Source organism: Varroa destructor, unplaced genomic scaffold (assembly GCF_002443255.2).
Source record: "Varroa destructor unplaced genomic scaffold, Vdes_3.0 BEIS01000005.1, whole genome shotgun sequence".
NCBI lineage: Eukaryota > Metazoa > Arthropoda > Arachnida > Mesostigmata > Varroidae > Varroa > Varroa destructor.
The window spans coordinates 14,389,370-14,416,261 of NW_019211458.1; the positions used below are offsets into that span (position 1 = coordinate 14,389,370).

General features: G+C 45.6%; 1 protein-coding gene across 6 annotated transcripts in view; it reads left to right on the forward strand.

Annotated features, from left to right (window-relative positions):
- Positions 1-7,961: 7,961 nt before the first annotated feature.
- LOC111251599 (SIN3-HDAC complex-associated factor) overlaps positions 7,962-26,892 on the forward strand; it is a 54,575-nt gene continuing 35,644 nt past the window's right edge. The window contains exon 1 of one of the 6 annotated variants that reach the window (XM_022808291.2): positions 7,962-8,687. Coding sequence is in view for 1 of the 6 variants with exons in the window: in XM_086991144.1 (XP_086847270.1) it covers positions 26,823-26,878 (56 nt within the window). In the remaining 5 variants the exon portion in view is untranslated. Of the gene's footprint in view, positions 8,688-9,182; positions 10,270-22,604; positions 23,525-23,547; positions 23,779-23,805; positions 26,879-26,892 lie in introns of those variants that run through there. The other 5 variants (XM_086991145.1, XM_022808292.2, XM_022808294.2 and 2 more) reach the window with 5 other exon arrangements.

Sequence of the window (26,892 nt, forward strand, 5' to 3'; positions counted from 1 at the left end):
CTATTTACTTCGAGGACTTTTGTACTTAAAAGATACTTCACGACATTTCATTTGACCATATACCTATTCACAGGCAAGTAATTACTATTGTTCGACAAAAGCATGGATTTTACATCAAAGAGAACTTTACATCTATTCCTATTCTATTCTATTCTATTTACGTCTATTGGGTAGCAGGCGCAATTTCTTATTGACAGACCCAACATGATGATCAGACTTGGATTGGGGAGCACCGTTTTTGTGAGAAGGCGCATCTGGCCACGACGGGCACACGGCGACTTCTTGAGGCGACCCATACTTCTCGTAGGAAACAACATTTTAGTTTAAAACCGAACTTTTTACTACAGAAGTTCGACCTGAGCAACAATTAGGCTCATTTGGACTTGTACCCAAATAGTGGTGCAGTGCCATCACCCGGTTACCTTAGTAGTGATTATAAACAATTAAATATACTGCTACAAATAATGTAGTTCTGCCTATTAAAGGCAAACATATGTACAGATACGATTCTGTAGTACGGGATGAGGTAGGTCTGACATCTATCATAGACGCAAAAAGCACACTAATTTGTGCGTAAGCGACAAGGTGCTCAGACTTAGTGAAAAAGGCCATGCATAGTTCCAGTCGGAGCCTAATCAAGTAAGGACAATAACAAGGCATTGTTGATGATCGCAAAAATGGCAACTGATGAAAGCTGTCAGTTTCGAATACATCCGTATTGTAGGTCTTCACTAAGGAGTATCAATGAGTGTGTTGGTGGCATATAATGGCCTGAGACTCATAATAATTAAGGAAATTGCTGAGTCCGATTAGTCACCAATCAAAGATGATTCTGAGCATTTCGCATGTTTCCACAACTTCGTTCGTGGCTGCTAGATTCAATTTCTTGAGACTTGCTTTAATAAAGCTTTGGCCTCTGTCCTGGTAACTTACGGTGGCAGCTTTGTAATGAAGGTAATAGCTAATCATACAGCTATTTGTGCAATATAATATAAACGTTTCCGTTCCTGTCTATCTGTAATACTCATGCAAAGAAACAACCAACACTCAAATTAAGATTTATACCGTTAGACTTTTATTGGGGACATCACGAGCAAACTTCTTAGTTATACTATCGATTTATTAGACACCGTACGCACCAAAAAGTTGTAAATTTAAAAATATGGAAATAATTAAAAGAGTCCTGCAAGGATATGAAGGAGTCGGCGTCGTAGGCCGATGCGCAAGTAACATTGTACGTGTACTATTACGTTGTACACGTTCTTTCAAGTGCAACTTGATGTTTAGAACCCCTGTAAACGTTCAAAAATAGGTGGCTACCCATATCAGTCTCATGCCGTGCTTAATACTATGAGCGGGCGACTGGTGTCAAGCGAGAAGAAATTTAAGCCACTTACTGAATATGATAAGTATAGCTTTACTAAACGGATAATATCAGTTTTGTCGGATTGAATGTATAGGTCATGCAAGCTAATTCTACTCACTCGATCTGATCCAAGCGTATTTTTATTTTGAAGAAGCTTGCAGCCATGAGTGAACTATATATAATATATGTATTATATTGCACTCGGTGTTTTGATAGAAACGTCGCATTGCATGCAGATGTATGAAGAAGTGGAGCCTTATTCAAAGTTCCAGGCTTTTGAGAACTTTTGAAAGTAAAACAAGACCAAGTTTCCGGATAGCGAAATAATAAACTCAGCAGTGGTGGCAACCTGAATTATCTTACTGTTCACACTCACTTTATATGTTAGAAGTAGGATTCGGCTCTTGCCCGGAAAATCACACACAAAACCTAAACGCAGTGCCTTAAACTACTTCACCATCCTGAGTACGGTAGTGTACAAAACGTTCTATGGATCTATGAAAGGGGGTACGGAGAAAAGTAGGTGCTGACTATGATAGCTATGTGAATATTAGAGTTTTGAGCCGCCGCTCTCTGGTTTTAGATGTTTGGGACATTTATTTTCTTACTGGCAAAAAGTGTCGAATATGAATTTGATTTAAAAATTTAATCTAAATTTCAAGATGGCATTACTGAAATAGGTTGATAACGTCCGTTGATGACCGAACACGTGCTGCTTTTTTAAATCTTCAGAAAATGGCTAGACGCGCCAACCGTTGGGATCGCCTCTTAGCACTTAGAAAGTACAACTGATGTAGTATAATCATGCTTGAGTGACTTCTATTACATTTGCACAGATAGCACAGATTGATAAAATTTTTGTACTTTTATGTCTCTTAGTCGTTCGAAAGCGCACAAAGATTCCGTCGTCGCGAAAATCCTATTTATTCTATAAGACTAAAATCATAGTAAACGTTTCAGGTAATCGTTTACTAAACGACGAAGAGTTTTGGCAATCTCTAAATATTAAAGCAATGATTTACTAGATATTGTCACAGTTATTCATGTGTCAAACGCCAGTTTTAACTATGGAGGTCATCGACTACTCAGTCCAAATAGAAAACCGCTACCAACCGTCATTTTGTAGATCACATGCCTCGCCTTCCGTAGTGCTATTAACAAGTATCATGACCCCAGCCGCGAAAAAGCGTAAGTACATTCATAGCAAATAGCTCACTGGATTGGAGGAAACTGGGGGAAAACTATGGTAAATACAATGGATCTAAGAAATGTCCTGCATTCTGGATGTGACAGGCGGCCACATATTTCCTGCACAACTCTTCAAACTGGGCACGTAGTGAACGAATCACTAGCATTTATGACATATAAGATCGGCATCGTAAGCAATTCGCCACCTGTACAGGTCGACGTCCTGCTTATGCTGCTTGCTCGTTTAGCACCAAGAATATCCTCTAGGAATGAGAGCGCATAGAGCACTCTATACAGCGAATGGATCTTCCTACAAGCTGCACATAGTCAGTGGTTATAACGACATGTACGAAGTGACAACCGTTGCACCCTATGTATTGAAACCGACGCTTCTGCTGCCGCGGCCGCTCTCTCTGTCTGTCTGTCTGTCTCTATTGTTCCCCTCGCACGTCTTCCTATCGATACTTCCCATTGCGCGTTTTTACCTATATAAAAAGAACCGAAACTTGATGATAAAAAAAACGAAACTTGACAAGTATTAGCATGATGAGCTCAAGAGCCGTGCATCAGCTTATTGAACGTGTGCAAAATTCAGGCTCAATACGTACTCATCGTTCATTGTTGATGTGTCGGAAATTGATTTAAAACGAATTTATTCGGACAAATAGTACTCTTAACGGAGGGTGAAGATCGGCGTCTAAGACAGTGTTGTTTCAAACTCCGTCGAGCATGACCCGTTACTAGATATTCTGTCTGTATAAACATAGGACGTTATTGTCCTTGTCGGCGGTATCAGTCCGTTAGGCATTGATCGAAAAAAGCTAACGGCATCGCACAGACAAGATTTTCCTGAATGCTTGCTTATAACTAGACAATCGCTAGAAGTCATCACAATGTATTCCGTAACATTTACTGTTATTTTAATTTGCTGTACTTTATCAAGTCTATCACGGCGTATTAACCTGCAAAATATCTGCTCTCGATCTGGACCACAGAGTAACACACTGAGGCTGTGCTTGTTCGTTTCATTCGGTATGTAAATGGCACTTTTTCTGTCAATCTTTGCAAAGACTTCGTCCGTAATTCCGCAAAGAATTCTTGTCGAGATCTCAAACCTTTATACGAAAGTGTTTCTATCAAATAAAGAATATATGCCCACGACCCGAAATTCTATGTGAAAATAAACAAAATAACAGATATACTTAAAATCTACAATGCGTTTAACTTTTGAAGCCTGCCACCAAAATGCGCTGTTATTATTGCTACTGTGGACGAGACCGGTAATTTTCCAGATTATCGATAAGGAGCCCTTCGCAGCGGAATACGAAGATTTCGGTGTTATGTTTAACACTGCTTTTAAATTCAGAACTCATACTTTGATTGTTCAAAAGCACATTAACGCTATGCGATCTTACAAAACGCCGAGCTTTATTTGGATTTTATACAGCATTAAAATGGTTTCATTGCTCACAAGCATGGTCCTCATTTCATAATTAGAATATAAATATCTTGAAGTGTTTAGGACCTTTTCCAAACACGAATAGCATGAAAATGTGGTATTTCCATAGGCCTGCTGGGCTTGTTTTACAAAGAAAATGATTTACGGACGTTCTGCAAACTACATAAGCAAAAATCTCTTAGCAACTGGTTTGTAATGTCTCCATCAGAACCAGTCACTCTTGACAATGCTAACAATTTGTTTTCGGATATAATAGTTCTCGGAGAGCCGGCCTTACGCCATTATATTGCGATCACTATGTAAACCCCTTGAATAAAGTCGAACAAGATCGTGTTGCATTATCATGTATATTTTTTATTGACCAGTGAACGTTATTAGCTGAGCCGTTCACGACCAGCGTTGTTAAACATAAATTAAAATTTGATGCGCAGTAAATCGATCCATTTAGGCCCAACAGAAAGTCCTCGCGATGGTGGGAATTGGATGTGTTTTCCTGCTGAAGTTAGGGATACGTGAAGTGTTCGACATTTAAAATGGAATATAAACACACTTAGTTTCGTGCAATGCTAGCCTTCTGAAGCAACGGCTGCAACGAACGCAAAAATTCGAACCTTTTATGTAAATCCAATAAGGTTATATACCCACGTTGCACCCGTGTGCTGCAATGGTGCCAATGCAGCAGACACGAGCCGTCTCTCGTTGTGTCCCAAGTATTTTGGTCGTCGTCTTGACTCAGATCTGTGCCCGACTAAGAATTTGTGGCTGAAAACTGGTTATAGATAGATCTCAAGAATCTACAAGCCAAAAGATTTGAGCAAGTAACTTAGATGTTAGAGGTACAAGTCTCCGATCTGACTCAAAAATAGGTCTGGAACCCACTGAGCAAACGGAAAATGAAATATCAGGAATCGTGAAAACGATTTAAGACCACTTATTTTCGTATCCCAGAATAATATTGACGTTAGATATTGATTATACACAGTCGTACTGTTCTAGTCAAACTGTCTGAGTGGCCATTGTCCTGACATTGCGTCATGATTCAAACGCGAAATCACCTGAACTTTCGAATGTAAAAAGTATGTGTACTGTGAAAAACACTGCCATAGTGCTTTCCGTTATTTTCTTATGACGTCGCGTAAGATCCGTTGCCTAGCAACAAGTCACAGTTTAATAAATTGTACTTTGATAGAGTTATTTATACCTTACCTTCCCCGTTGCTTTCCTGCTATTCGGATATGAGAACGCAATAATTTGAGCTTTATTTCTAGGACGTTCCAATACAAAGTAAGACCCCATTCCTTAGAATGATTAATTAAATTAGATAATCCCTTTTTTGTAGCAATACAGAGAGGGTGTAAACTGTAACAAATTTTTAAGTAAATTTTTCAAGTTTGCAATGATGCGAAACAGCTTCAGAGTGAAATAAATCGATGGATATATTATTACTGGCGGCGAGATTACAGTGGGAAATCAGCCGCACTCCTAAGCCTATCTAAAAGGTGTTCTAATACTCTACAGAAAATTAGAAAAAGCATACTATGTTGTCCATACTTACTTTCCCGTTATATTGTACCTGCTGGTGGATGCCTTCTATGTGAAAGTTCCTCTTGGTCCTTTACCAGTTTTTTTTGCCTCCACCGTTTTCATTGTCGTTTATCGATCCAACATAGGTACTGACACTAAGGTCGACTCGATGGACGCTACGCACCACCAACCTTATGCTCCTAATTGCACTTCTGCTAGCTTATATAGCTAATGTGCTAATGTGCAAGGAATCCTCTCATGCTACAATGCGAAGGAACATAATTGGACCGTAATAGTTGGAAAGGTTATACACTGCTTCCAAGACTATCAAACTAATAAACGTGTTAAATCTTATCTTTTTTCGTGCTAATCTTGTCGAATTTTGCTTCTTACACAGGGAACGATATTGTAAAATCTATGGCACAAACGTATATGCTATGATTACGAACGTTACAAGTGTTGCTCGCACAAGTTTGTCTTTAAGACTATAGTAAATGTAAGTAACCGGCAGCACGGGAGAGAAAAAACACGTGAAACGCGTCGTCTATTATGTGGCCTGCATAGGCTCACCATAATACTCCATATAGCAAAGGGATTTCTGGGGTACTAACTGTAAGCTATGGTACTAGCGCAAGCTAGGTTTGAAAACCCCCCTCTATTCGATTTATTTCTGACAGAAGTCTTTCTCAGTTTGCCTTCGATCGTATTTTCAGACACTGACCAACATTCTTATGTCACTGAGCATTTTACATACATATATGGAGTGAGTGAACGGGTGTGAGGGACAGTACGCAGTGTAGCCCTTTCATAACCTTTTCAGCACTTCGAACTGCTGCCGGAACTTGGTTTAAGCACAGAGTGCTTTTAATATAGGAATCAATGCACGCTTGCAAATAATTTCATTGCGCCAGATTGTATCATGTCTTGCCAAATTCTACTAAAGTACGAAACGGGCCCAGGTTGCTCGATGTGTGCTCGTCTGTGCTTCTTTTTGGACGTCGAGCGACGTTTAGTCATCGTTACGAGATGGCTAACTCCCAACAGATCAACCTATGGTAGTTAATCACGCAACCTAATAATCCTGTCGTACTGATCAAGACCATAATGAGTTGACTCAGCATACAATTTTGTCAGGACAAAGAACACCTGGTTACCTTTGAGCTTTCTCAAGTGACAATTGCCGCATATACCCATCCATCTGCTTGGGCAGAATGTCAAGCACAGATATCGTCTGGCTCGCATCACTATGTCCTGTTGAGTGTTTTACAGTTAAGATATCTATATCAAGAAACAGTCCACAAGATTTGAAAATGATAGATATTTACGCGAAAATCGGAGGACAAATTAAAGCAGCAAAGTTCGTTGTTTGTAAACAGTGTGATCAGATTTTTTAAAATTTTGTGCGCGACGGCGGCGACGGCGAGCGCTACGTGCCCTCACCTTTATCCCCTCCTGAACCCTCTTAGGTCACCAAATGGCCCCACCAGCCAGTGGCTTATCTGGGGCTTCGTTCCTTGTCGGTCACTACCAGCTATAATAGTGACCGTCACCGCCACCACCGCCGCCCTGCTTGTGATGCTCGCATCTGTGTCTTCTGAGGAGAAACCCTACTGTGTCATATACACGTTCAGATTGGGGAACCCCTTTCGTTAGCTCAACCGATTGAGCCGCTGCTTGTTGTCGCTGCGACAGTTACTGGTTGATCTATTACTACCAACGCCAATGAATACACCACTCATTACAACAGCGTCGGCTACCTCGCGGTGCTTCTCCCTTTCCACTAGGGCCACTTGCCCACACACTCACCCACCCAGTCTTTTGGGCCGCTCTCCCAAAGCTCCCATTCTGACTCTAATTTCAAGTTCCGTTCCCGTTGTTCCTCTTTGCTCGCTCTTTGTTTGTCGCAACTATCACCACCCAGAGAAAAGGGGCCTATAACGAGAGACACGCACGGCCCCCAGCATGCCCCGGTACTCTTACGGATGCACACGTAGGGACACGTTCACCCCCTACCAAACGAAGCCCCCTATATGCATCCATACTTGTACACTCCTTAACCCAGTTTTGAGTTTCCTCAGATTTTAAGCTTTGGGAAGATCGACAAGCACTAAAGCTTGTGCGGTTCTCCTTCGGTTTTGCCGCTGGAGGTGTCGATCGGTCTAGAGACCCGGACAAGATCTGGACCCGAACCCTCAGGCTCCCCAGGCTGCGTTGCCCACCCTGCAGCTGGTGCAGCCGCTGCCAGCGTCGCCATCGTCGTTTCTACTGTTACTACCCGGCCACCCGAGTTTGTGCCCTTTCCCTCCAGCGCTCGCTCGCTACTGCCGCCACGCACCGATGCCACCTTATATGACAGCCTCAACCATAACCATAGACAGCTATAGGAGGCAGAAAGCTTTCTGTTTGCCAGCAGCAGTGGACTGACGACTGCTGTTTCTCTCCCAACTTGCCTGCCTGGTTGGGTCGGACTGCCACCCGTCGGCGGCCACCCTGTCTCTTTCCTCCTCTCCACCGCATGAGGCGCTGCTGCCACTGAGAGCCGCTCCTCCCTTATTTTTACTCCCCAGGACGTTCACCCCGAGCAAACGAACGAGCGGCCGACCATCGGACAACTGCGAGGCAAGCAGCTGAACGAACGAACGAACGACGGACGGACGGGCAGGCAGGCAGGCAGGCAGGCAGCTAGGACAGAGTGGGCCAGGCTCGCGCCCGTGCCGGAGGGAGCCTGCTACTGCTCAACGATGCGACGCTGTGCCTAGGGCCGTTAGCTCGTTTCCGTTGTCCTTTACGCTGATATCACCACTACTATTACTTACTATTAATTATGGTCGTTGTGGTGCACAGTCTCTTGTTCTACTGTCCTGTGTGCCCTGCACGTTTGATGTGTGTTCCGCCGTAGCACATAGTAGTCGTATTCTGTGCTACCACTGTGATCTTTGTGCCAGTCCTTGAATTTATGAATGTATCTCCGTCAGTGCATGGCTGACTGGCAACGAACAAAAGGAATCATTGAATATTGGAAAGGAAGCTGGAGCAAAAAGCAGAAAAACACTGTGGACTACGTAACTGTGTCGGTAGTACGAGGAGAAGGAGTAACAGTTACCCCGACGACCATCATTAACGGATTTGATCAAATAAACAGCAGTGGTGGTAAGCATACAACAATGAAAAACAAGGACGAAGCTAAGAGAAACAGGAAGAGCGATTTGCGGGAAAACTACGCAGGGGCGCGAAAACTGCGCAGGGAAATTGCAACCACGGGAAGTAACAGAAGCTTAAAAAAAGTAACAAGCCGAAGAAATTGCTGGGTCTTTGCAGAGAAGTCTAAACTACCTCATTGTAACACTTTTATCGTAAGCGGCTGTTTCTTGTGTGCGTGTGCCTGCCGTGTGCTTATTTGAATGTGTGTGTGTGTGTGTGTGTGTGTGTGTGTTAGCTTGGACGTGAAAATGGTAATCATTCTGTATATGGAAAGATAAATACGACTGCCTTGTGTTAATCACTAGTATGCAACAATACCGCCAGCAAAAGCAGAAGGCCACAGGAAAAAGCCAGGTGTCATTTGTGCGAGGTTCCTATTTATCCCCAGAAGCCTACTCGAGGGGCTCTTAATGTACAGACCGCTATGAACTATAAGAGCTTATCTGTGCTTTTTTTCGGTTTCTTCTTGTACTTGCTCTAGTATCGTTCCCTATTATCAATTGTTCCGAGACGCTCTGTTGATAAACGTTCAATGAGACGTGGCGGTAGCAGCCGCTGCGTCTGCCCTCAGCGCTACGTCGACAGGATAACGTTTTGCTGATTGTCACACGTTATTAAGTTTAATTTCAGTTCAGTTATTCGACCGGCAGTCAGTCTGTAAATTTGGTCAGTGGTGACGGCGACGTGAACGCTAGCGAGTCAGGAGGCTATCACTGGGGCCCGACCCGGCGGTACGTAGCTCCACGGTCTAACCGTCACTATGCACTGTCAGTGAGTCACATCGCTGCTACTGTCGCTCTCTATAATGAATCCAGCAAGGAATGACCAGCTGCCAGACGGTAAGCTAGCGGTCGCGCGTGATCCTGCACTCTGTGTATGGTGTCTGATAACTGAGCAGCTCCGTTGTCGCCTGTCCAGCATAGTGTTGCTTGGCGGCTGTTCAGCCAGCCAGCGAATCAGCGTTGTTGCAGTACGTTCGCTGCCGTCACTGGGGCAGCGGCGGTGATGTCAGCTGTATAATCGAGCGGCTAGAGACCTCCTTTCTCTCAGCGCGACGGCGGCGTCCTCTTCTCACATCTGGCTGACGCTCGCTTTACTCGTCGCCGTCGTAATACAATCGTCACCGCCATCGCTGCGGTCTGCCGCATAGGGCGGCACGGTGTAGTAGTGAGCGCAGTGCGATGTAGTCGTCGTCGTTATTGTTGTTGTTATTTTTCTTTTTCCGAGTTCCAGCCAGTGAAAAAGTAACTAAGAGTTGGTAAACTAACGTGTGTCCTGTTGTATAAGGTCTCCCCCAACGGGACGGGGCCGTTGTCGCCTTTGTCGAAGAGGAATAACAGCAAACAGCCAGAAAGAGAAGAAGACAACTGCGACGACAAACGTTTGTCGTCGAGGAGATATCGCGCAACGACCGATAGAGACTGGTACTGCTAAACCTATCCAATGTTTGTAGTAGCACTAGTACAACCACTATTAGCACGGATCGTAGCTTATACTTCATTGGTGAAACGCCCTATCGACGACAGACCAGGCAAGAGAGCAGAACCTGCGTAAGCAGCAAAAACATAGTCACTTAACTCGTCTATTCGTCAAGTTACCATTACTATTAGGCATAATAGGCGTATGCTAGTGGCGCTCGCGTAGGCGCGGCGCCAATGAAAGGACGAAAGTAAAATATCAGATACAGGCGATGAAAAGTGGGCAGCATCTACTACACAAACAGGCATACATGAAACGAAAGGCTAATTCCAATTCTGCATGGCTCTGTGTGAGTCTTTCGATATGTAGCTCTGTCATCTTCGCTCTTCGATGGTTATCTTGATTTCCCCTCATTGATAGCATAGGGCACAACACAAACGTCTCGTGTCTGCGTGTGATCGGTAGCTTAGCGCTGGTCGCGAGGTCCTGCAAATTGCAAGTCTACGTGTGCATATATTTTGTGACCATCAGGACTGGGTCACCAGGACGGATAGATCGTAAGGCAAAACTGAATCACTAGCAGTTGATGTAGAGGTCATTATAGTCAGTATTTTCTGTGACTGGCAAAAAGCAGGACTCCTCGCTCGAATGAGTTCGAGGGAGAGAAGTTGTATTTACGCAAAACAGCTAGCGATTGTCTTTGTCCTGCTCCGAGTGCATCGTCAGAAATTGAGATATGGAAGAGCTGTGCTGATACGGTTGTGCCACAATAAATTCAACGAGGAGTTTGTGCGTGTATGTTTTCCGGTTATGCATATGTGCACATTTCAGTTTGTGATGCAGTTATCGATATTAATCGATAAGTTATTGAATGATGACATGGTGCAACCATGTGTGCAGCTGAAGCTATGCATAAAAGATACGTAGATTTGTATTTAGAGTGATGAATGTGGTGCAGTTATAAAGCGTACACTTGACAAGCTGTGCTTGAGCCCTACAAAAACGTGAGACGTTATCGTAGTTCCAGTTTTCTCAGCCTTATCATTGCGCTCATACGATACTTATCTCATCTCCAATGAATCATGTACGATGTCTATGTGGAGTCGATGATATGGGCTGATGCGACTCGTGTACTCTGTGCGTTGGAAGTATGCTCTGCATTGGCGACAGTAACCCCTCATATAATTGCATTATTATAGTTGTGCGTTTTGGGATAGAGTGCTTGCTAATCGTGCTGGTAATAATGCTCAATGTTGTGACGTGATTCCGATAGTAAGGTTCATATTATTGTTATTATTATTGTGGTCTAACTAAGAGCGACGGCGGCTGACTTTGGTTAGAGAATCTAGCAGCACCACTATAAAGCCGACTCGATAAAGCTTGGTGTATACAGCCGTGACTATTTGCTGGCTGCCAGCCAAATCGGCTGGTCGCTAGCGCAACGGTAGATAGAAACTGCTAATGAAGTGGTTAGGATATTGTAGCGATGGCAGCGGCGGCAAGTACGAAATGACGGCAAGGTCCTTGGATAGATGGTTCAACTCTCGGTGGCACAGTTCGCTTTGTCGAGACTGAGCAGATAAACCAGGCGCTCACGCCATCGAGACAAACTAAAAAGAACCAGATCGTTCGGACCGTCGTCGTGTAGCTGAGTCTGTTGGGTGCGATCCGATCAGCGAAGAATGCTACACCGCAGAGCCGAATGACGTATCGCGCTAATACAGCGGAAGAACAAACGGTGAAGTAAGCCAAGTATAATGGCAACCCCAGGAACTTGCAGGGGTAGCAATGCAATGAATGACATGTGTAGAAGGTGGTGGTAACAAACTGCAAAAGGCCACATGTAACTGTAACTCGTCTGGCATCGTTAGAGCTTTCTATGAATGGCTGATTTAAATCGGTCACGTTCCGTCAAACTTCGAGCAGCATTGGCTAAAACTCATACTGTCACTCAGTTGCTGGCTTAACCGTAATTTCACCAGAGCTTGGCTCCTGTAGCTATCCTTGTCATCGCCTCGACCGCCTCTTTGAATGTTCTTCACGTGACGAAAACAAGCCTGTGACGCCAAAGCCGGTCGTTCCAGCAGGCGCTAGAATAGTGACTGGACTTTACAAAGCTCTTGCCCTCCTCTAGGGGAGAGAGGACGCCGGTTACACACCGCGACAGCTGAAGCCATCTTACACATCATTCGCCGCTACTACCACAACCATCACTGGCAGCGGCATTCCCGAAAGCAGAGCTGCTGCTTCCTAGCGGAGGTGTCATAGACCCTCTCCCGTCAAAAGGGGCAACATTGCGATTATTGACGATTCCGGTCGACGAGGAACCGGTAGCCACGGCGACCGCTAGAGGGATAGCGCCGACCGGCACAGGCCAAGGCCAGAATTACGCCGGAAGTACGTCAAGATGACCCAATGCTACTGGCGTGTTAACTTTAGTGCTAGTTCCGGAGCCGACCGTGAGCTCCAGCAACTAGCGAAGCTCGATCGGCCGTTTTCAGGCATTAGGCTTAACGCGATTAGGTCGCTTCCTTTTGCAACCTCTCCTTGCCCAATCTTATCACAAGAAAAGCCTTTTAAGGAGACCGACATTTAACAATATCGGTGGACAGAATGAATAAGGTCTGGGCCTGACTTCGTAGTTAACATGGATAACGCAAGCTTTGTTTTTTGATTGGTATACAATGGCTTATGCGATTTGTCCATCTGCGTGGAATGGGGAGAGATTAATTTGACACCGTCATGTCCGAGAGTACCAGTTTGACTGCGAATTTGATACGGTAATAATTAACTGTTTGCGATAAAAAATTGCCTTGATATTTGTCACTAATGTGCGTTTATAGAGAATAGAAAACGCTGAACAGGCGAACTGGGGTGTAAAAGGGGGGGCAAACTAAAAATTTAGGCTGTTGGGTCAGCGGCCCGAGACAAGATGGCGGCAAGACGGTGTGTCGTTCTTATTTATGTTGCGAGTGGCTTCTCCCCCGTTTCTCTTTCCTTCGTCACTTACCACCAAAATAACCCCATTAAGTCAAGCAGACGCCAAATTCTAATTCAGTCCAAACTCTCCGTTTATAGAACTTCACATAAGACAAGCAAATACGCCGGTGAGCGCCTTATGTCGTTTCTGTTTTGCTGCGTGGTCGTCCGTGTGCAGAGAACCGTTGGTTTCACAGTTGAATAGTGCCACAACATGGCGAAATGTTCTTTCCTTTGCATACGTGCAGACCCAATATGCGCACATAAAAATATCCGTTGCCCCATATTCTAAACTTTGTTATAGTCTGCGGTAGGGAGTACTCAGTCTGTTTAGAGAAATGGACATAACAAAGAAACACGAAATTGTAGCTCGGTTGTAGCTAATTTTATGGTATCGTTGCACTCAAGCATCTATCTAGGCGTACTACGCAGGACATTTTTCCTCATGACAATTAACTGGTTATCTGATATGCACCTAACAAACTAACGTATGGTTTGCTATAAAATGTATTTATATGGGTTTCTGCAATCGGCGTAACAGATAGCCCCAGTCAGCGCCTTACGACATCTTTTCTTCTGTTGTTTACTACCTCTGGCTAGCGTTTATTTGCTAATGTATTTATCTCATTGCCCTGTCCGTACGTTTCTAGCTATTTGGGACAGAAGAAAGCTATTCCATTGCGATGGTGCTAAAGATGTACACATATATATTTACACCAACATATACGTCACCTACACGTATATCAGATTATTAATATTAAATGATTTCCATATCATGATATACGTTACTCGCCGTCTACATCATGGCGCTCCCCGTACGATGGCATATTTTTACGTTTTAAGCCGGCGCGTAGGTTATCCTGTTCGATAGGAAACATAACTACACATGTCGGTGTTGTTGTACCATATATATCTTACTGTTGTTATCCTCGCCTGTGGGGGGACGAAAGGCACTCGATTCCCTGAACTGTCCTACACTCCTCCCATCGAGTTCACTTTCGCGGACCCATTTTCAACGAAACATGTAGAACGCCCGTCGTTGTTGGCCTCCTCTTATGGCTACAGCGTTTAAAGTGGACAAATTTATCCATGGTATCTACATTGACGATTACCGCGGTACTGCCAGCACGAGTGAGCGTACTTGTACTTTAGTGCTCAAAATCTAAAGCTTGAAAACGATGAGATATGCTTACTTGCTATTCCCCTGATCGTTGATACTCTTCTTTAGCAAGCCCCCCTGTTCGCCCACGCCCATTTGACATCACGACATCGGGGTACGGCCTGCGACAGATCATGTAGGGATAATGGAGGCAAAAAGCACCAAAAGAATAAAATGCACTGTAGAAAACAAAAAACGAAGAGCAATACACGTACGCGTTCATACGCGAACACAGACACATATATGGCGACAAGTTCTCAAATAACAACCGACAGTAAAGAAGATGAAAACAAAATGTCGAAGAGACTTGATTCAGTATAACAACAAAAGACAAGAATCACATTGACGCATCTTGAGAGTATGTTACATATGATTGACAAGCTCAGCCTCGTGTGGAGACGAAGCATTTGAGAGGAAAACGAGTCACAGCGTGACAACGAAACTCGGATATGCTACAGACAAATAGGAAAAAAGCGCAGCCTAGCCCTTGTAAAGGCCCGACTTGTGACGATTTCCAGGCATAAGAAACGTATTCTTTCTTGGCTATCTTGGCGTATACACGTGTCGCTATTGCATGTATCAAGCACGACACGCAAACGCGGCCAAAATGAATAATTGTTCCGTTTTCAATCTTGCCGTGTTTGAAACAGCTTTTGATTGCCATCTGCTGATAGCGAGACGGCTACATAATTCTCGACTGAGGAAGCTGGAGTGCACCTCTTTTTGCTTGTGTCTGAAAAACAGTAACTTTATATAAAAACTACTTCAGAAATTGAAGAATTATAATAATTTTAGCTCATTGTTCGTGTTGAACTGGAAACATTTTTCATATATGCCCAGCTTTCTAGTACAGGAATCTAGTTGCACTTCTATCAGTGTTTTGTAGGAACTTTACGTAGATAAACATTTCCGATTTTATTTGCTGTACGTCCTTCGTTAAGCATTGCTTCAAACGGTTGGCTCCTCGCAGCACGAAACAAAATGCGTCCAGTTACGCCCGGTCCTAAGTGTTCGTAAGTTTAGCAGGCCAATAGGTGATTACTGCGCTACTACGAAAACCTTACCTTTTTTCATTGTTAATCTACTTTTGCACAAGAATTTAAAAGAAAAAACACTAAATATTTTGTTGGGTATTTTCTACGGTAGAATTATTTGTTTTACCAGGTTCGTTTGCTTCGTTCGATCTTGGAGGGTAACAGGATCAGGTTGGATACTTCCTTTCACTTTATTATTGAACTTATTCTAACTCTGCCCGTATCGTTTTACGCCACCAAAAAAACTCGTCGCCACAAACCAAGACAATAACTGAAAGGTCTGAAAAGAATAGACACAAGCTGGCACGTTCTCCTTGCAATAATATAAGCACGGGTAGCGTCTTGAACAACAATAGTATAACACAGTCAAAAAGAATCACATTTAGCTATGTAAATCTACCAGTTGTGTAATGGTTGCTTAGAACAATTATACGCTGCGTGTCACCCTGGCGCTACTTTCGTTTTTATTATAATATTAGATATATCTGAGTTTACCTGAAGCAATAGTCCTCGTGTTTTCGCTCCTTAAACAGATAGCTGGTTACCAGCACCGAAGAAGGTGCGTCTATGTCCAGTTTTGAATCTAGACGACCACCTGTTCCTAATTTTAGCCAGCGTCACCCACGGGGCACATGCGACTCCATCTGGAGCCAGAGAGGATCGACGCGATCTGCGATCGCATTTCGACAGTTACTGCTTACGATCTGGTTAGTCGTCGTCGCCGCTATCAATCGCTAGTAGCAATAGTATATTATAGATAGCAATGGCGATGACGTCGGTTCGTCTATGTTGCCTGCTGGAGGTGCGGAGATGCGGACGATCCAACGTTGGGAATGCTGGCAATCGGCCGTGTAGGTCGTCGCCTTTGGGAGTCAAAGTGGGATGCCTGGTGTGTGTGTATGCACTCAGTGCGGCCGGTATTTTTCGTTTGTCTCTTTCCTCTTCGTCCAGGGTGAATGGCCTGATTGACATAGAGCATACAGACTGAGGAAAAGTCTCACTCGTTCCCTTTTAGCTCTTCTTTGCCCTTTTCTTCTTTCCTTCTATAGCGCCCACCTGCGTGCCGCAGCTACTAGTGCGCTGTCGCACTACACACGACCAGGTATTTAGACACAGAGGCAGCCAGAGAGCTATCGAGGGGCACAGCTCATTCTACATGGTATAAGCTGACAGCGGCCGGCACGAAAGCAAAGCACGAAGCTCTAAGCAGTAATAACAACGACCATAAGTGGCAGCACTAGTAGTCCCTTAACTACGACGTAGCCGATCTGTACATAAACCGATACTACTGACGCTTGGCAATCGATCGAAGAAATTTGGCTTATACGAACACACGAATATATGGCACATACAGACGCAGCAGGCACGATCGTACGAAATGCACTTCCTTCGGATCGTTGCTGCCACTGCTGCAGTTGACGTACTATAAATGTCGTTGTCGACGGTACGGCGGCGCCGATAAGCAGTGAACGCGGCTTCATTGCCATCCATAGTTAACAGATCAACGGCGAAAAAACAGCTAACGTGGGGGGCTGTTTACAAGTGGATATACGGAAAGGACGATGTCATTTCACGCTCGTTCTCTTGACAATGGCAGCAACGACGAAATTTTTGACCCCGATCTCTACTAACGTGATAGTACAGCATGTAACGGAACGTTTCTAAGATACCGTCAGTAAAGCTAACATATATCTCATAATAGTCGGGAAAAAAGGGCCATGTGCGACACACTATACTGTATATCGCCACCGCTTGATAAAAACTATTCCCCCGAAGCTAAAAACCGGTAGTAATATAACACGAACTGCTTGAGATAGGTTAAAAAAAAGGTATAAAAAAAAAAAAAAAAAGGAATACGTTTTTGCGCAATCTTTAGATATTGGGCAAGCAGGTATTAAAGCGGATTCACAAGCGTAGAACAAAGTATCGTCATTGTCACTAATAGTAAAATTTGTCTATCGGTTTTTCTTGGATCGTGGACTAAGCGTGCTGCAATCTACTATGGTGTGTCTCTCATTCGCTTGCCGAAAGAAAGTGCCACAGCGGAAATGTACACGAATGAATAGTACTAGTACACCTTCGTCTATGCTCACATTAGCGGCAACTATCTGTTGAAAACATACGCATATATTATGGTAGGTTCGGTGTCTAGTCACTCGGACGCCATTAGAGAGCTACTTATAGTTAGGACTAGAAGACATTGGTATCCATTAGTTTTTCTGTAGTAAATCAAAGCACGCTGAGCAGCGCGCAGTATACACGGTGTATACTTAGCTTAGGTGCACCCACTGCTGAATGGCTTTTATTATTCAAAGGCAGTCTGTTGTACTGTCCCGAGCAGGACGATCTCGATGGACACTATCAACGACGTCATCGTACTAAGCAAAAAAAAGTCACGGGTGAATGTCATGACGGTTCCTTTCGCGCACTCCCGTTGCGCTCCAGACAAGTATATCATTAAAACATTCAACAGACAGCGACAATGAATTTACTATATAAAACTACTCGACGGGCGCTTAGTCACTTGGTCAAACCTGACCCGCCTCTGTCTAGAAGAAAAACGCCTAGATAAAGGCGGGTCTCAAGTGGAAGGTAGAAAAGATCTCGATCTGCTGCCCGGTTGTGACTTGCTAGCCATGACTATTGTCAACACTCGACATGGCAGTGATAAATGATTACTGCTTCTGCTAGGGGTCAGCCAGTGGAGGACCAGCCGAATGGCCATAGGCACGCGCGTGCACAAAGACGAATCCGCGCGTGAAAGCAACTATTGGCTAAGCACAAGCCATGTGAACGGCGCCGGACACACTGGCGCTTGTACTATTTTCGTTCCGCCGGTGAGGGGGTGAACAAGCGCAAGCTGGTAGACGGCGACCGGACAAGCACCGCCGTTGCTGCTGTTCGTCTGTAGTGAATTGCAGGCCGTATTCGCACGTGCCGCTCGCGTCAGCAGCGCGTCCATCGTGAATGGTTCCCATTTCGGCGCGCGTGTTCCAGAAACGGTGTTGGCGGGTAAATACGGCGGCTGCGATGGTAGCTAACCGTTAGCTTTCTGCCAGTCGCCACTAGGCCTATAAATTGAAATCCGTCGTACACTTCATGAGCGAGGCATGCTATAAGGGTGAATGGGGATATCTTGCATGCTACACGTGATCAAATAAACAATTTAAGGATTTTCCGAATCATTTGGCGTAGACAGCAAAATAACTGCAGTAAGGAAGTTTCGCTGTTATCAGTTATCGTTGGCTAAAAAATACCAGAGAGTCAATATTAAAATTATGATTGATTGTCTATAAACGAAAGTTCATCTACCTACAAGTTTCTTTCGATAAATTTTGTAAAAACCTAGTGAAAGATAACTGCATGATTTTCTAGTGATCGATGTATCAGCATGTCTCGCGCTTATTAGTAGGTGGGACAGCACCGTGGGCCTCGTCGTAACTCATAGCAGACATCCAACGGAATAGAGATGCACCCCATTAGGATCATGTAAAATTTATATGGCCTGTGGGGTCTCATTTTCTATCAATACAGCCGTCAATCATTCGTTAGTGTCAAAGGGGTAGCGATTGAACAAACTTTATGGAACGGAGACAACGGCCGACAGGAGTATCTAAAGCGGCACTGGCTCAGTCGCATCGAAAAATCAACAGCGGTGACTGGATGATGGACAAAGGGAGTCGATGTAAGTCGACGCTAAGCAACGCTATTTATGGATATCTGACATGTCTTTATGTTTCGAGCTGTAAGCCTGCTGCTGCCGCTATTGGGTTTCTTCAGGCCGGCGCTTCGTGTCTGAAAAAGCTATACATCGCACCGTAACTGACTAAATACCATCAATGTGCTTATCATGAACATTTCGCTTTTTTATTCCCCCTAAATACATCACTACTGTGTATAAAATATGTCTGAGGCACTCAATACGTATACGTAATAAGGTGTAGATTTGGCCAGGTGTCGCGGAAGGCATCATCGCCTAAACGAGCCTATCAGCCAGCCTGTCTACTGCCTGCGTTTAGAGTACAGATTTTGTCGTATATGAATCCGTTGGCTATGCTATAAGGCCATGTAGAACTTTGGCAATTTTAGTGCAGTTGTTGAAGTGCTTTCCAGAATGCGTAGGTTAGCCTGACTCTGACACAGGGCCGGTCTGTATTCGTTGACGAAAACGACATGCTGTCGCAGATAAAAGTTGATCATCAGAGTTACGGACTCTGTCGAACAACAACATTATTAGTGAAAACGCCAATCGAAAACTGGGTCATGCTGGTTAGCTGTTGCGGTGTGCTACGTCGCTAATTATAACATGTAGTACTGCTATCGAATCAGTTTAGCGATGCTACCTTCTCTGATTGGGACTTGCTCCACGATCAGACCGGAGCAATTGATACGAGCTATGAGGTTCATTTATCCTTATCACGATGTGCTTGATATCAGTGTCAAACAATCGCGATATATTGCTTCTTATAACTATATAATTTCGCCTTTTTTCGTTAGTACACCTATCCGCTGGCTTTCACTTTTTTTAAACGATAATGCTAATTGGTATTATTGGACATCGCTATCAGTTGAGTTGTTTGTTAGCCAAAAACAAAACTCGTCCGGATCCGTTAACTATTTTCCGAGGGGTGATAAAATATGTCAAAAACAGCTTCCTTTTTAGGTTCAAAGGTGCCATGGTGTGTTTACGTCACCAGGTGTAGTGATGCTTTGAGTTATAAGAACTATCGTTATAATGCTGGTGAGAGCAGACGCATTGGTGTGAACCGGGGCGCCTTTTTCGAAGACTCATCGCCGCTGCAGTAGACTAGCTAGACGGCTACTTCGCCATCTAACCTAGCACTGTTGCCACGACCATCACTACAACCCAATCAACCGCCGCCACCCGCGACAGGCGGTTGCCCTCAAACAAGGACTCTCTCATTGACTGTCTGCCTAGCAGGGTTGCGCAGTGCAGTACAGCGCCTGCGACATCTCTCCCACTAAGCTGCCATCGCCAGTACCGCCGCCATCGGCGGCACTGCTTCGGCCACTCGGTGGCTTCGGGAAACCCGGAAGGGATGGAGACCGACCAGTGGCCGCTGCCAGCCGAGGCGGCCTGCCTGCCTGCCTGCCTGCCTGCTCTTTGGGAAAGGGCATCAAAGAGTTGCCACCATCTCAGAAGTGGGGTGGCTGCGAGCGAGGCTGGGAGAGAGAGAGAGAGAGAGAGAGAGAGAGAGAGAGAGAGAGAGAAAGAAAGAAAAAGGTGGAAGAAGCACAGCTTTCTTCGGTGTGTGAAGGGCAGGAGGGGTATGGGATGTAGGCGTCGGGGCTTTTGAGGACGAAGTGTGTGAGGCCTTTTATGAACGACATGTATCGGGAAACTCGACAGGTTTGCACAACGTCGAATGAAGCGCGGTGGGGGAGGCTTTAGGTCGCGCTAGGCCGGAGCTTAGATAGTCGAGATGCTCGACCTAGACACCTAACCAGTTGGATGCCGTCTGGGTGAAACGGGGCCCCGTGTGAAGCGATCGCCTTGTGAAAGAAGCCCCCGCACGTAGAGGGCTCTAGGCTGACACCGTGCGAGGGTAGAAGGCGCCATATTGGCAATCTAGCGAGGAAATGGCGGCGTTACGGCAGGGGCAAACCCTAGCTAGCAGCGTTAGTCGTGAGCGCCGCGAGCGGGAAAAGATAGGTTGCTCAGTCTGGCGGTCTGTCTGACTGTTGGGTTAGCGGGCAAACGGCAAGCATCACTACCGCCACAAACAGAAACTAGGTCAACTAGAGTTAACAGACACGAGACCCTGTCTGACACGCTTCTAGCCTATTTTACACTTTTAAAATGCTAAAAAAGTGTCTACATATACTACTTCTATTTATATTTTCGCTCAGGTAATCGTCTAAGGGCTTGACGCAGCCGCTCAAATAAACACAATATATTTGATAACAAGGCTGGTTCATCTATCCTGTCACACTGTTTACGGACTAGTCGGTGTACTAATTCACCAAATATTGTTTGAATTAACCATCTTGCGCAGCTGTTGTAAAACGTCCGGAAGTTCCACTTACGTTTACTCACCGTAGCAAACAAGAGTCTTCGCCCATTACCCCAGTATTACACTGGGACAAGGTTATATTCAATCTACGTTAGCCGCCCTGGTAGCATGCGTATGCACGCCATCCGCCACTAGCTTCTAGGTTTCCCAGGGGCTTGTAGAAAAATACGTGGAAGATTAACCCGCTGTCCAGCAGTAGATTATAATTCACGACACTCGTGGCCAGTTGATTCTTTTCGTTTGCTTGCTGTTGTGGACTTTTTCGCGAGATTAGGCCTGCCACAATAGAGTGTATATGCCATTTATCGTAGATGAGAATAAGCTCTTCGATAGACGATTTGACCTTCCTTTTCAATACCTTTAGCTAAATGATTAAAGAAGGAAAAAGCACTACCTCGATTAGTTATTGTTAATCGTCTATTCGTGTCGCCGTTGTTGTAACTTTGTTTCATTATTGTTATACAATAAGACAGAGAACTGGTTAGGCAACATGACAGCCGATTCGTGCTTTATGTCCAATACCTGAAGATGAGCTACGCTTCGTACGGCCTGGCAGCGCGGAACGGATCATTAATTTCTGTCTACGCTGGCTTTCAAGATAAAACCATCACAGGCTAAAAGTTGCCAAACTTAGCATGTAAACATGTTACGACGAAGCTCCCACGGGGGTCAGCGAACGAGCAACAGCAGTGATGCCACCAGTACTAACTATAATAGTGATTATTACTCGGGGGCTCGTTCTCTCTCATAATTGGTCTAGTAATAATACCTAGATACCAGATCTAAACGGTTCGACGGTGGCAGTCTATTGCCTTGCATTGTCTCTTGTCTGCTGTTTTTGTACAATAGTTCTTTGCACTTTTCCCTTCACCCGTTTCCAATTTCTGGGTACTAGGCACTGTTTCTGCTAGCGGTTTATCGGTCTGGCTTCCGCGGCTACTTTCAATTGCTTTTATCAAGAGTTCACTTTTCAGGCGCAATGACCAGCGAATTCTAGCAGCTCTTTTATTTTTCTCAGAGCGCCTGCCAGACGCAGACTAGACAATATTGCTAACTCTCGTTGCCGTTGTTACTGCCGCTGCTGCTACGGTGACTATCGGCGATCTGCCGGACCGATCCGGCAGACGATTCATCTGCTGGATTCCTCAAATATGTTAGATGACAGGAAACCCTTTTTGGCCACGATTAAGAAGAGCATTGTCTACTATTCTTTACTTGTATGCCATTCACCGCAGACAAGGACAGAGAGACCTCGCGTGGCACGGCAATAACACTTGCGTGCCCATAGACGGACAAACAGACCTGATTCAACGTCATATCATCGTCGCGCAGTTATCATAATTATTATCGTCGCCCTTTTTTTTTGTGTACCTACGTATAATGTCAGCCACCGCCACCGCCGCCCTTTCTGTGACCATCGACGTTGCCGCCTCCATGTGGGCGAATCGTTGCCTCGTACCAGGTAGTGGTCACAATTAGCACTGATGATTTTCGTTCCCGTTCTGCGCTGTTTGCTGTACCAGTCAGATTCGTCGTTATGGCCTTCATCGCCGTGGCGGTCCCTTCGTCGCCTGTCGTCTTCTGATAGCATCCCCTTTCCTCTGCTCTCTTTGTCTCTGCCTCAATGCCAACCCTTCCTCTCACGCTTCGGTAGACGTTACTACAAGCAGACAACCTGTTTATATCAGCGGTAACACGTACCATTGTGCCCTAAGCTATCTTATAGCCGTTGGTGGCCTCATGCCGTAGCTGGTAGAAGTCCGCTACATCCTTTTTTCTACGTCTATCCTTCTTGTTGCCAGCCGCCGCAGTCACGCGCATCGTGGCCGCTGTCGTTCTCGATGTCGATCTCGATGCTTTGCCGGAGGCGCCACCAACCGAGACAACAGCAGCCGCCGCTGTCACCTGCTTCCCTCCCTCTTTTTCTCTCCGCCCACTGCTGCTCCATTTGCAGCTGTAGGCACAGCGTTGGTGTTACGTTGAGTTCAGCAGCTTTCCGTTGATTCGTTCGCTGCTACTGGTTCTCGGCGTGCCTCACCGTGCCCTTACGTTGACTAGTACTGATCCAACCAGCAGCAGCTCGGACAGACAGTAACTGGTCCGACCGGCCAATCATCACCGGAGTGCGCTCGTTCGACTCGTCGAGGATGTTAAATAGCTGTCAGTTCAAATCTTTATTCGTTCAATGTATAACAGGTGTATACGTTAGTGCTCACCTGATAATTCAGGTGCCATACGGCCGTTAGCCGAAAGGACTGGCCATAGTATGACAAAGAGAAGTCTCTATAGCAATTGGCCTACGGTGTCAGCGGCGGCGGCAGCAATGGCGGTGGCAGACGCAGCGATGGCGTCTGAGACGAGTTGACGACGCCAATTGACGATTTTATTCCGAATGCGAACGGTAACAGTTAAAGGTGAGACGATCAGTCGGTGAACAGTGCAACATATGTCTATCAGGCTCTGACGCGGGCGCATTAAGGTTCCCCTCTTTGATGTAGCTGTCTATGTTTGAAAATCGCGAAGGCTAAAGTAAAACATCGACTGAAGGAGAAAAAACACAGTAACAGTGGCGGTTTATGCCATTTATACTAACCACAATGATGGTTGCCAACTTGTTGACACTCGTTCTGTCGCTGCTGCTGCTGCGACCTGCAATTCCTTGCTGTGCTCGTTCGTGTCTTTGTGGCCCACTGGCAATAGATTGAATGCGTCATACGACAGGGAGCGTTCAGTTGATGAACTCTTGGACTCTGCGAATCAACTAACAAAGTGGTGGTCACCTAAAGGCTTCGCAAGCGCTATCAATCAGAGCCAACAGTGGCGAGCGATCCTACGAACGGTAGTAGGTCATTAGTTATGGACCTCTGACATGTCGTGGCCCGCCAAAATCGTAGTGAGTTGGAAACCTGAGCACCAAGGAATTGCCCTGACTACTGCTTGTGAGATCGACGCATATCCACGTCATTAGATTACTACGTACAACTAATTGTCATGTATATTTTATGAAGTTACGCGAGAGAACTTATTATATTGATCGGTCGCGATGCAGTCGCCTTATTCATGACCCATTGTTAATCACGGTCAACGAGCATCACATGGTCACAAACTCTCGAATGCTCGCCCTGTCGCCAGACGTAGCGTCCCGCAACGCGTGGCTGTAAACTTGCGTCTAAGGCACCGAGGTTATCTCGTTTAAATTTTTTTCTCTTTCTCGCTCGCCCTTCCCCGGCCCTCTCGTTAACGCGCGCGCTTTTTGAATATCATTATGGCAGTCCGTGGTGGGTGTGCCCTTGTAAATGCCAATATCGAACCCCACACGAAAACTCCCACGCCCGGCTTAGCCTTCGCAGACCAGTGTGCTGGTACTGTTATAGTCGTATTTCCACTTCACCGACGCTGCGCGAAAGACTGTTCTATTCTGTGTGTAATTGGCGTGCTGTTTTAGCCGTGCCTTTGCTGGCTGAGACAGGTGGCACGAGATACAAGTGAAAGCTTCTTGTCACTACACGGTCAAAGCGGTTCTGAACCCCTCATACCCCCCTCCCTCCCCCCTCCTCGATCGCCTACTCTCTGGCCTGCACGAAACGTCACTGCTGTGCTGACGTAGAATAGTTCCTTGCCTTCGCTGTTACCTGAAACGATCGCGATGATGATTTACCACTTCTAGAATGGATTGAACGGAAAGACGCTTTTAAAAGCAGCACCACAGCAGCGTGATGCATTGCGAATGCGTTTCATGTATGATGGATGATAGGTCTGAGAAAGACGAGGCTGCTGTGGGCCCAGAGCGGGGCCACTGCGGCCATGGATTGTTATCTGCCTTGCTGCACTCTCTATGATAATCGTAAGAGATCTGATGGCGCCCACTGTCGTAACCCTTCGTTGCTCCTTCTATGCTGTTTACTGTCACTAAGCAACGATACGAATACGGTGGCTCCAACTAATTGAAGCCGGCGGTCAATCAGCAATCATGGAGAACTGCTTGATTTGTCCAGTGGGTATAGCAATAAAGTATGCAGAAGGCGAGAGTAATATGGCCGCGTCTGCTGCTTCTATCGAGAACCGGCACCGACAACAATAAAAATATTACGAACTTTTTTGCCATTTCCAGAACGTCACGTTTAATCTAAATCGTTTTGTTTTCCTCGCATAACTATTTATTATAAGATTAGTGGTTCGCATAAAGCCATGACATAATCAACATAAACCGCACCTTTATGATCACTTAGGTCAGTCAACGCTGAAGTGGAGTACTCCGAGTATTGTATATCTATAGTACTCGTCGTGATGTCGGCAGGCCTCCTCTTGACGTTATCAGTTGGGTCGAGTTGGACAGTGTTTAGAGCACTCGAGTATATACCGAGGATGACAGTATACAAATACCCCAGAATTTAAAATTGCGACACGAACGGCTACGACAGCGGCGTTTTGCCATTGATTATGTGTTGTAATGTCAAGCAAACAAATTCTTCTATGTCCGATCAAGATAAATGCGTTGCCATCCGGGAAGTGAGACGGTGTCGCGCGTTGACGTTGCCTCTGCCCACCTTGATCAAGCCCAAGAAGTTTTAGGAAGGCAACCCGTGTATGAAGGTAATGCTGTCCGATACTATAGTATGACACCATAGTTCAATTATGGGGGTGCCAGGACACACAAACGCATACACGTATGATCATGTATGTGTGATGACGGCCGCAGCCTGCGTGAACGACCTTTCTTGTTGGCCTATTTGTCGGCCCCTTGAGTTAACATCCTGCTCATCTCCCGCCGGTATTGCCAGCGACGCCATGTTGTCTATGTGCGGTCGGATGTACAGGTGTCGCCTATGCGATGTTAGGCGGCCGCAGTAGCAGCGAGCGCTAATCGTAATAGGAGTGATAGCGACTACGACCAGCTATTGTGAAGATCCGGCTTGTTTGAGATAATGGAGCCATTGCGCTAGAGCAATAGTTGGTGGCCGCGACAACAGGATCAGCGCGAGATCGGTCGTAACACAGTCTGCTGCTGCGGCGGTGACAGCGCTCGTCGTTGACGGCAAGACACCGAGAGAGCTTGCTGGCCACTGGAACGCGCAGTATTAGGTGGGACGCAGCGTTACTGTGCCGGTCCAATTTTGGGTGGCTAAATGGGAGCAAGTTAGCCAGGAGAGCGTCATGGCATCATGAAACGGTTCCAGCAGAATAGCTCCACGCGACGGCGCTAGCAAAGGTGTCGCCGCCGCCGTTGCTGCTTCCCGTTCGCGGGTCGCCGGCGATACTCGAAAGAATAAAAGAAAGTAATCGCACGATTAGCGATCGGTTTCCACTGTGGCAGAAGGAGCTCCTCAAGTCGTTTCATGTCTCGTTCCACATACGCTTGTCGGAACGCCGCGTCTGCGATAGCGAGCTTAGCGGTCGCTGGTCCAGTGATCTGATGAATTATATATCGAAATTTTTCCAGTGCGACCGTTGTTAACAGATGGGATATCAATACTGCCAATGCTACAACAGGGAGTGGCTTGTGAAGAATGAGAGGTACGAAGTGAAAT